Source organism: Perca flavescens, chromosome 11 (genome assembly GCF_004354835.1).
Source record: "Perca flavescens isolate YP-PL-M2 chromosome 11, PFLA_1.0, whole genome shotgun sequence".
Lineage (NCBI taxonomy): Eukaryota > Metazoa > Chordata > Actinopteri > Perciformes > Percidae > Perca > Perca flavescens.
This window is the reverse complement of record NC_041341.1, coordinates 20266701-20277782: the sequence shown is the minus strand read 5'-3', so window position 1 is coordinate 20277782 and position 11082 is coordinate 20266701. Positions and strand designations below refer to the sequence as shown.

Here is an 11082-nt window from a genome sequence, read left to right as displayed (position 1 = left end):
TCTCTCATCTGTCTGTGAAATTCTTCATGCATTATACAGACAAGAAAAAGCCAAACAAAAAACTGAATGCTCTTACACCGAGTTGTAGACCGTGCATACAAATAATAGGCTACTTCTACTGTCTATGACGTACAAACTGGCAAGAAATGATTCAGTGCTGTGGAATGAAAAATATTACTCAAACATACATTTGCAATCCACATAGAGCAGAGATCTTTTGTGATATATTACTTATGATGATGCACATATATGCAGGCTATGTATACTAGACAACCTCCCAGAGGTGTAAAAACATTGTTCTATTGATGTCGCATTTTTTTTCCCCGTTTGGCTCTTGTCAGAGGTCAACCTCAACAGCATGCGGTGGAATCAGGCGTTACTGTGGATGTCACATTGATGCATTACAAGGCCCAGGAGGTCACGTCTCTGTAAACATACATTATCAAAACCCATAGAAGATGTGGGGTGTTGACCTCACCGATAGCTTACGGTCTATCTTCAGGGGAAAAGGGTCATGTAATGGCGGAGAGCAACTTTGTAGCAGCAATGACTTTCTTGTTGCAAATGAAGAGGGTCAAGCAATCAAGACTGGTCGGGCTCTGTGTCAGCACCATTATCTTACGCTGTCTGAAATGATCAATGAGCTAAAATCAAATGATCACAAGCTAAAATTGGCCTACTAATGAAAATGGACTGTTTAAACATGCTCCATGGTGCGAAGCTGGCCAGAGAAGAAATGGGGTAGCAATTTAAAATACATGACACAATGAAGGTGGCAGGAATACATGGGAGCTATTGTCATCATGGCTATTTACATGTTAGTTTGACCTTTCCTGTTCATATTGTAATGCTAATGGAGAATCGCTTTTAAAATGCAACAATAATCAATTGTGTTTTCATAGCAATATCAGTCAGATAATTCTCCAGCATGTACCTTCATAAAAACAAACATTGGATCATCTACGTGAATGAAATGTGTTGTTATCCTGAGCACAAACGTACAAAGATGTTCTCAAAAGTTTATTTAGTATTATTTATACAGAGTAGGAATACAGACATTCAGCAAACAAGCCGCGTGTAAACAGTTAAATGACTTTGTCTATATGTAAATCGGTTTTGTCGACAACACTCTGAAGCAGAGAGTTAAAATATAAAAAGGCACTTAGGGCAGGTGCACAGTACTGACATACATCTCTTTTCTCCATTTTAGCAATAAATACATACCTAATGTGCATTTCTATTATGGTACCATGGTTGTGTAAACATGTTAGCACCCCAGTCAACATTGGCATGAAAGGCACAGCATAATATAGAAAAATATTTATAAATAATTTCCCATAAAGAAAAATGTATTTCCCCCACAAAATATTTCTTTTGTTTCTGAAATTTCCATTTAACCCAGATAGAATACTGTTAGAAATTCAGTCAAAAACATAAAATATGGAAAATAAAGAATACATGGGAAAAGACTCATATACAACATTAAAAATACCTAAATTAATGCAGCATAATCCTTATTGCTCTGAATACGATAATATAAGAAGTGGCTGGACATGAAATCATTCAGGTGGTGGGTTGTTTGATGGTTGCTACAAAACACTAGTGTTAACAGATTTAATATTTAATTCATTACTATTTCCAGTACTATAAAAGCAATTCTCAAAAGAAAGGTCACCCTGTACTCTAAGTAGAAAATCCACAACAACAGCTGACTTGTTGCTGTACTACTCCACTTTACGGCATTTACTTATAAGTTAACAGTTATCACATTTCTTCAAAGAAAAAATAAAGTTCCAGCCTGACTCCACTGTTTTATTCTACTTCCATGGCAGACACATCTTGCTCTCCGTCAGATTTCTCCGAGGGCAGATCTTGTGAATCAGGGGTGCTTTGGCCGTCTGACTCAGAGCTGGGCTCGTTGGTTGTTGGTGTGCCTGGCTCTTGGGTGTGTGTTTCAGCAGAGACATCAGCAAGCTTGGTTTGCCCTGATAGAGCGTAAGTATAAATGGAGAAAAATGGACACTACTGTACTGTACAATATATTTTGAATTTTAACATTTTATTTCTAAATGTACCAATATTGGTAACATCTGATTTCATGCATGGCCATTACACTTTAGAGGTATATGCCTTGTGTGTGCTTGAGTGTGATTATCACCTAAAACAGATTGGTCGGCGTCTACGTCGGCAGCAGGCGATGGTAAGGATGCCTCAGATGACATCTTCAGTTCGCCAGTGACCTCTGGGAGTCTTGGTGCCTGAGGCCTGGTCTTTCTCGCAGGGTTCAAGAAATAACAATACGCACATCGGAAGGCTGAAACAAAACAAATAAAAACACCATACATACTTTATGTCACTTCTCTTATACATTCTCAAAAACAGACACAGATTAATATACATGAATATGAATCAATGACAGAAAATGCCTGAGATGCATAAACACTTCAGATTGATGTGTAGTACTGGTTTGCATATTCAATCTTGTTGCGTTTTTTGCTTACAGGGGTCGGTAGTGGCAGAGGCATTTAAGAGCTATATGATATACTACGCTGCCAAATGCTAGAGGGCAAAGGAAGGCAGTGTTTGATGGAGACTGACAAAGAGTGTTGGGTTTCTCCAAGTCTTACCAACATATTCAAATTCCTCTTTTAATGCCATGCCGTTATGGGACAGACACTGCTGACAGATGAGAGCGTATCTATGAGGACGGAAAGACAATCCAGTTAAGACGGCATACAGTACACAGAGAATGGCATTATATTACATAAAAGATAATTCAGCACTATGTTGTTATAAGCTGGATAACAACCTGCTTAATGCATTAACTATATTTGCCCCAAATACATAATATAATAATAATATATAATTGCCTATACAATATATAACTGTATTGCTGAAGAGAGATTTTTCTCTGTCCAAAAGCAGAGGTCATGTACCTGTTCTGAGGGCCGTCTCCAACAAGATACTCAATGACTCTGTCCATAGCGCCTCTTTCCCTTGGGAGCACAGGTCTGGCCAGGGGCGGGCCTGGGGGGTGCACCCCTGTTAAAGCACAACATCAATGCCTGTTAGACACACACTGTAGTCTTGAATACAAACTGCATTAAACAGAGGCTGCTAACCATAAAAACAAAAAGTGAAATAGTGAGGCTGAGAATCAGTTTACTGCACAAACCATGATGAATGTTAAAAAAAAAAAAACGGCCCCTTTTTCTTAATGAATTAACACTGGCTCTCCCTTGCAAAGCACGTCCAGAATCCCTGCTGTGATGGTGAGTAGTAATTAATATAATCTAACATCAAGAGCAATCATAGGAAGATGACTGGTCATTTCTGTGAGACTTGGCAGAGTCTCAATATCCTGCTGGTTATTAATTTACCAACATATGGAAACTCTGTGGTGACTCTTTGTATCAAATTGCTTTTCACTTTCAATTTTCAGCAGAAGCAGGTGATAACATCAAGTCATGTAAACCATTTGCGAGGTGTTCCCTATGCCAAAGGCAATTTCACAAAGCATTAAAAGACATTTAGTGAGATTCCACCACCATTGCCCAGAGAACAAACGCAGGTCTGGCTAATTAATCATAGTTAATGTTATCCTGATTCGTGCATACCTCACAGTTGGCATTCCACATGGCAATTACAGCATGCAGCTTCCTCTAGGAACATATTTCCTTTACCATTTGCACTTATTTGCATCTTCTATTGAGTGTTCATAGTCCAGAAATAATTTATATTGAATATTCAATAACATTGCACTCCACAGATGTCTTTTATACACACCAACTGCTCTATGGAAAGTTTTTCATCGTGTTTGCTGGCTGGCTTTTGAAAACCTCTTAAAGCAAACAAAGATGTACAGCACAAGCATTATATTCTCAAGGTAAATATTCTAACTGTATCAAAAGTTATCCCCTATTTGTAATCTTAGTTCACAATTATACACTTGTCTGAGAAAGGTTGGATATTTGAAAGCTACATTCATGCAATTACCCATTACAACTACTGTATAACATATACCACCCTTGCTGACAACACACACCACAGAGCCTTGTGCAACTGGGGACACAGAGCCAGGGAAGAGTAAATCACACCTTAATCGACCACATTATGATGTGGTCCCCCTGTGTGCAGGTAACTCACCGACTGCTGGAACAGGTGTTCCAGGGGTCACAGGCCTCCTCATCAAGCTCTGCTGAGCAGCTATAGCCGACAGGCCTCTCTCTGGGGGTCCACCTGGAGCAGAGTGGGAAGATCGTCCAGGATAGGTGGGCCCAGAGGCAAGAGGAGGGCGGGCAGCAGCTCCGCTTGCAGGATTCACCACCACTGAGGGGGTCTTTGGGATGACATTGCGCTGGCGGAGCTCTAACACAGAACAACATTGCAGGTTGCTTAACAATAGTAAGTAATGATTAAGGAGAAGTGGTCTGAGAATAGGTGCTGTCTTTGGAACTCATTGCTACCTTGTCCTGGTTTTGGAGTCATCTGAGTTCCAACTGGAGTGGATTCAAGCTCCTTTATACAGAAAACAAGGTGTGCAAAAGCATGAATTATATGGAAAACAATGAGACAAAGTGATTTATGTTACAAAAGTAAAAAACATAACTCACATTTTTTCTCTTGGAATCAGGATCAAATCTCTCCAGAATCATTTTAGCATTTTTATATGTCTCGGTTTCCATAACTTCTTCAAGCTGGAAAAAAACAAGACATTGAGGTATTACAGGATAAAAGCTTACATCATATTCCAATACATTGCACAAAGAAACTATACCTATAATAGCTCTTTTGCAGAGTAATTATTTGATGATCATCTAATGTAATTAATAGGTTTTTGTATAAAAACAAATTAATGTCTTAGAATCACCTACCATAACATTACAAGTAAACGTGACACCGCGGAAGTTACTTCACTAAATTGTACATCTTCATTTAAAGTAAGTACCAAACATTTCTAAATGTTTACATATAATATGAAGAATAATTACATTCACTACTTCGATAATGGAGAGTGTGAAAATCCATCAGCCCTAATTATTAAAAGTTATTAGACTTGACAGAGGATGACAAGCAATTTCTCAGATTTATTTCTTTCCTCCACTAAATGCTATTAATTAAAGTGACATTAGCAGAGTGGTTTACTGGGTTAAGCCACTATACCAATCAAACGCTGTCTGTACAGATCCTAGATTAACAAATATGTTGCTGCAAAATGCTGAGAGGATCAATAAGAGTACTACAAGGCTTCCTACATAACTTGCAGAGTGCAAGTCTTTACTTCAATGGAGACCACTAGACATCAAAATTACAATGAGTTATACAGTTTTTTTTTTTTATAAATACATTTCTCTCACTTATCTGACCACAGGGCAGCCCAAGGATGCATGACAATTGTCATTGTTTATAGAGAAAAGTTATATTCAATACATAGGTCATTTCGGGGCAATTCGGGGGGGCAGGCTTAGAAAAAATCTTTTTTGTTAGCAGCAAGTTGCCAGACTGTGTCATAGGTATCAGTGTTTAAAGTGTTTATACTGTAGATCAAATGTCTGGACAAATATAAAAACTTACTATTTTCCGTTTTTGTTCTTTAAGATCCTCTAATTTTTCATCTGAAAAACAATCACATTTTTACTTAAAAATGCAACACAAGTTTGAACTTAAACAAAAATGACCATTATGTTGTAAGTCATGTATCAACAGCAAAAAGGATCTTACTATTTTTTTCAGTTCTTCGTGAAAAAATAATTATAAGCATTTTCCGAAGTAACCAAACTCTAAAGGGAAAAGGAAAAAAAAGGTTAACTGGTTACACTGTAGATAGTTTTGTGAAAATGATCGACTATCTTGCACACTTACAATAACGGAAATAAAACGAAGGGAAGAGACAAAATGAGCCGTCCCATCAACTGTTCAGGCAGGTACCAGAAATACACAACTAAACATGTGATCAGGTAGAGAAGACACGAGTACAGAAGCAGTCGCCCAACACATATCTTCAACTGCTTCTGATACCTCTCACTGTATTCTTCAAGAATTTGTACATCCTGTGGGGAAAAATTAAATAAGCATTATACAAGTACACAAAAGTGACTGTATTAGTAAGACAGCGACTGTGGTTATCTAATCCAAGTGCCATAAGAATAGCCATCATTGTTTGATACATACTCAAAGCTTGGTCTTACATAATGCATAACAGTAACAGACAGTTTATTGCTTTGAGCATCAGTTTGATTATTTTAACTGATTCTGCATACATTTCACATATTTTGATGCGTACAATTTAAAAAATATATTAGTGATAATAGCGTATCACCCAATCAGAACAAATTGATTTTTTTCCACTGTCTAGGCAAACATAACTGAAGGATAAATAAGGGAAGTAGGCAATTAGGAACAATGTCAATGTACGTCCACTGAAAGTGCTTGTTTTTGCCACTGATGGCTCAGATTGCTATTATACGTGTCTGAAAACAATATGGAAAGGACCTTACAGAAAATTATGAAGGTTTTCCTTTACTTTTTGACTTGTTGCCGTAAGACAACAAAGGGAGAGTTGAAGAGAGGAGTCCCAGGAAAAGTTTATTGTGTTGGAGTACAAAGTGTAGCTTAGTGTTATCTAAAAGATGATTTTGACAATGTGGATAAGTCAAGTTACCACCGTAACATTCCAGAGCGAGAGTCCTGTGAATGAGACTTGATCAGACAAATTAACAAACGGGATCAAGTGAAAAGGTAAAGAAAAACGTTTTATTTCTTTTTAGGGCCCTTTCCATAATGTTGTTGACACTTATATCAATCTGAGCCTGTCAGTGGAAAACACATTGATAGTGACATATTATTAGGATTAGCTGTTGAACTTATGATGAACACTAACATCTTTAGCAGGACTGAAAGTTGAAAAGGTGAATGTGCCCTGGCTCTGTAAATTGAAAAATAAACTCAGGGGCTCAGACTGAGCCACACAACACTTGTCTGTTCGTGCACATGACAGGGGAAAGGCCACGGATGTCTAAAGAGAAAGGCAGTAGGAGCGAGAGCAACGGTAAATCTGGAACATGCTAACGTCTGAAGGAGCACTGACGGGAGGGGTGCATTTGTTTGAGTGTTGAGTTCAAATAAACAATTTTTCTCCAGAATCGCAGACTCCACATTCAACTAGCAGGAGCATACAAAACAAACATTTTGGTAAAATCATGATGAAACTTCTCCACTAGCAGAAATGCCATATCTATTTGTAATTCCTTATCATTTTGCAATTAACAAATGGCTTATTCAACTTTTGTTTTAAAAATGGAAAGGTTACACCAGTGCGTTTGAGTGCCGATTTCCCCATCCATAAATAGCTGGCGGACAGAATGGGACCCCTTCTGGTCACTATGGTGCTCTTGTAACATGTGTGTCTGTCAATCTAGTGCTGGATAAACAGATCTCACATTCAGCCTTACAGTATATCATGTATGTATTTCTGTACGTTTGGTGCAATCATGCACATGAAAATTATATACCGAATATTCTTTCATAATATATTACAAGATTTTTCAAAAGGAGAACTTAACACCCATCTCTTCACAATGTCAATGCCACCTGACCTCTTCAGTATAGGTTTAGTGTCTCTTGCTCCAAGGACAAGTGCTGAAAATAGCACAACACTAGCTTAACTGTAGAAGAGCACTAAAGCCCTATCAATCAGCAAATGAGGAGCTGATTTGGCATTTGTTGACACATTGGTTTGCTTATGGTCAAAAGATGCCTGCTTATACAACATGTCGTCCATAGCATTGTTTCTGAATCAAAAACATGCTTAAGTGGCAACTAAGCACCAGTGAAATAAATACACAATATCATTGAATGATCAGACAGGTTGTAATCAATCCCCAGTTTGACCAAACTCATTTGGCAGAGGAAGCAAAAGCAAATGTAGATGTATTACCCACTTTGTCCTTTGTGAACCATAAAAGTTTACTGGCCAACCTATATGCTGGTGCTGTGTCGCAATTATGGTTTTCCAGTGCAATGAGGGATTATTGACAACATTATTGGAGCACTCATTTTCAGATTTACCCCCAAATAAAGTGGATGAGATAATCTGGAAAAATTTTTTGCTTCCTTACAACCTGTGTGATTTCCTGACTGCTTATTTTTGTTGCCCCTTTGGACCTATTTTTAGAAATGTCGCATTCCCAGATCTCTGCAATTATTTTGGTGAGTATAATGTTATTATAATCAATACAACTGATGGCCTGTACTACAAAATAAAAGCCAAGTTGTAATGATCTTTTTTTATTTATTATTATTATTATTATTATTAAGACCATACTCTATCTGAATGACTTAATTTTTCTATATATACACACCAATTGTCGGTTTGGTAATGTCTTGTTCTTGTGGGCTTTGTCTAACTACCCGCAGTGCAGGTTAGACAGAAAACATTAATAAATATTTAGCTAAAGCATGAATTTGTTTACTTTGGTAAATGTATAGCCTAGCATTTCATCTCACACCGCATGCAAATATAAATATGGAAAACTTCCTAAACCACACAATTTAAATAAAATGTGTTTTGGAGAATTCAGCACAGCATACCTTATCAATTCCCTCTAAAATCTCCACAGTGGATGGTTTGGCCTGTAAGGCAAACATTTTAAAAATCCAAGTTATAGAGAAAAAAGACATTTGCCATAACAACAGTGGTTTGTGCAAGCAACTTCTTTAAAATGATCTGGCAACTTCCCGTTTCATCTTCCTATTTCTGCACATTCGTCATGTGTGTCTTCTTCCGTTGTTGGCAGAATTATTTAGTTAGCCTGTGCATGCCAATATTCCAACAAATGGTGATGCCAGGAGGAGTTTTAACATAAACATCTGAATTGTGATAATTTATGTAGCTTTACTATGTGTGCTTAGAGGTGTCTTATATGTGCTTGCAAACTGAAAGCTTATCAAATCTAAAGTTAAAAGGTTATAACTAAATCTGTTCAATGTGAAGAAGTACATGATTTGTACAGCAGCATGAAGTAGAAAGACATAATCAGTAAACAAACCCTCCACCGTGAGATGACAGCCCCCATTTTGATGAGGGATTGTAGGATATTTTGTTACTGGGACCCTCCTCTGATATTCTCTCACAGATAACTTCTCCACCTGTTGACAACAGTGATGGGATTCAATAATTTATTAGGCACATGTAGCTTAAACTGATGCAGTGTAATACAACATTCCTGCAATAAATGCTGCCTTCATGAACGTCATGAATGTTCCGTTTTTGAAAACCTGTAGAGGTGTTGATTCAACTTTGGAGGCTGTTTGTAACGTTAAGGCTGATTAATTATAATGTGCGGTCCTAATACGTCCGTCTTTAATAGTCTAGCATTTCTAGTATGCTGTCTAACGTTACCATTACTAATAGAACACTAAATGGGTTGAAAAAAAAAATTGTTGAAACATCTTCAGTATAAGGCAATACAATGCAACAGCTCCATAAATAAGTGCCTCCAAAATAACCTTACGTTGCATAATCTCAAAGACTGTTTCAACAAAAACTGAACCACGGTCTTTAAAACTTGAGACCCATAGACAGTATATAAGAAGTTGAGACCTGGCTAAACTCGTTACGCTTGCTAACTTAAAGTTAACAACTTCACTCTATGTTGTCAGAAGCAACTGATATAACGAGGTTAACTAAAACCAGCGGTAGCCTAGCTAACAATACCGGTTAGCTCACAGGAAAGGTTTGTCATCCTTAATAACTTCTTAACCCACATAATGCGTCAAACCTGTGTAAACGTGTAAACCTTTAGCGTTAGCATTGCTGTACCACTAACGTTAGCTAACCATGGGTAGCTAACCGCTAGCTGGCGATGCTAATACCAAAGCAACCTGCAGTTCATCACGATAAGTAACAGCAATTATTGCTAACTTAGTTAACGTTCTTCGTAAAAGCAAGCATGCAAAATAATGTGCATGGGAAGTGAATTCAAACCCAGTAGTGTTGTATTTACCTTGTCAAGTGAAGTTGCGCAGGGGACTTTCGACAGTCTGTGGCAGGACTACAGTCCTCCTGCCCTCTTTAGACGGAGGTTGTGTGAGCCAAGATGTGGGAGGGTCCGCCAGAAGAGCAGCATGGAACACGAGCACTGCTGGGCCTTCATGGGAATCTGGTCTGTGTCTAGTAAGGCCCACTAAATATTAATTTCAGTGGTGGGGGTTCTCATGCAAATCTGGTAGGCAGGTAACATTATAGGTAAAGAAAACAATTGTAAAGACAACAGTGAATTGCGCACAGTGTCAGCGTGGTAAACTTTTGTTATGTCTGATACTGTTCTTGGTTAAGAATATAATCTTTAGAGCTCTGTGCTAGTAGTAGTACTAATAATAGTAGTAACATTAGTAGCGTAGTAGAAGTGATGGTAGTGGTAGTAATATTAGTTGTAGCAGCTGTAGTTGTAATGTAGGCTAAGGAGTGATAAACTTTTAGAGTTGGGTACGAAATACATAATTTATTCATTCATTAATCTTAATTGAATTTTGAAATTAAAATAATATCCCACAGGGATTTCTTAAAGTCAACTGCTGAGTGGACTTGACTGACATCATGCAGTCCAAAAATCTGAATCAGAAAAAGGCTAACTGCCATAATTAGTAGCCTACACTTAGTGGAGTTTGCATTGGTGAATGGTGCAAACATAAACAAACAAACATATTATACATTAATATGAAATAAACAATAAATACAGAAAACAAATATATACAAAATAACTGTTATATGTATAAGAAAATAAAAAAGAGGCTGAATGGGTTGAGTGCAGAATGTGCAAAGAATATATAGTATGTACAATGGTCAGATGTAGGCTATAGTCCAGGATGAAGGTTAGTGCAAAGTGTAATGACTAGGGATGGCGGGATGAGCGGGATCGGTAGAGTCTTTCCTGCCTGCCTCAGTGTCCTGGAGGCGTACAGTTCCTGGAAAGACAGGAGAATGCAGCCAATTACCTTCTTAGCAGAGCGGATGATACGCTGCACTCTGCCGATGTCTTTAGCAGTGGCAGCAGCATACCAGATGGCGATGAAGCCGGTGAG

At 37.9% G+C, this 11082-nt stretch overlaps 2 protein-coding genes across 2 annotated transcripts in view; one reads left to right on the top strand and one right to left on the bottom strand.

Annotated features, from left to right (window-relative positions):
- Positions 1–1007: 1007 nt before the first annotated feature.
- On the bottom strand, positions 1008–10180 carry lnpa (limb and neural patterns a). Its single transcript, XM_028590359.1, has 13 exons — positions 10005–10180; positions 9048–9147; positions 8590–8631; positions 5863–6050; positions 5722–5780; positions 5575–5615; positions 4614–4697; positions 4467–4518; positions 4147–4368; positions 2937–3042; positions 2628–2698; positions 2159–2314; positions 1008–1985 (listed from the first exon to the last, which is right to left on the bottom strand). The coding sequence occupies exons 2-13, from the start codon at positions 9072–9074 to the stop codon at positions 1813–1815; spliced, it is 1221 nt and encodes a 406-aa protein (XP_028446160.1). The 5' UTR covers positions 9075–9147; positions 10005–10180; the 3' UTR covers positions 1008–1812.
- The window catches only part of hoxd10a (homeobox D10a), a 42417-nt gene continuing 41173 nt past the window's right edge, over positions 9839–11082 (top strand). Inside the window, exon 1 of the transcript XR_003693658.1 lies at positions 9839–10174. The gene's annotated coding sequence lies outside the window, so the exon portion shown is untranslated. The remainder of the gene's footprint in view (positions 10175–11082) is intronic.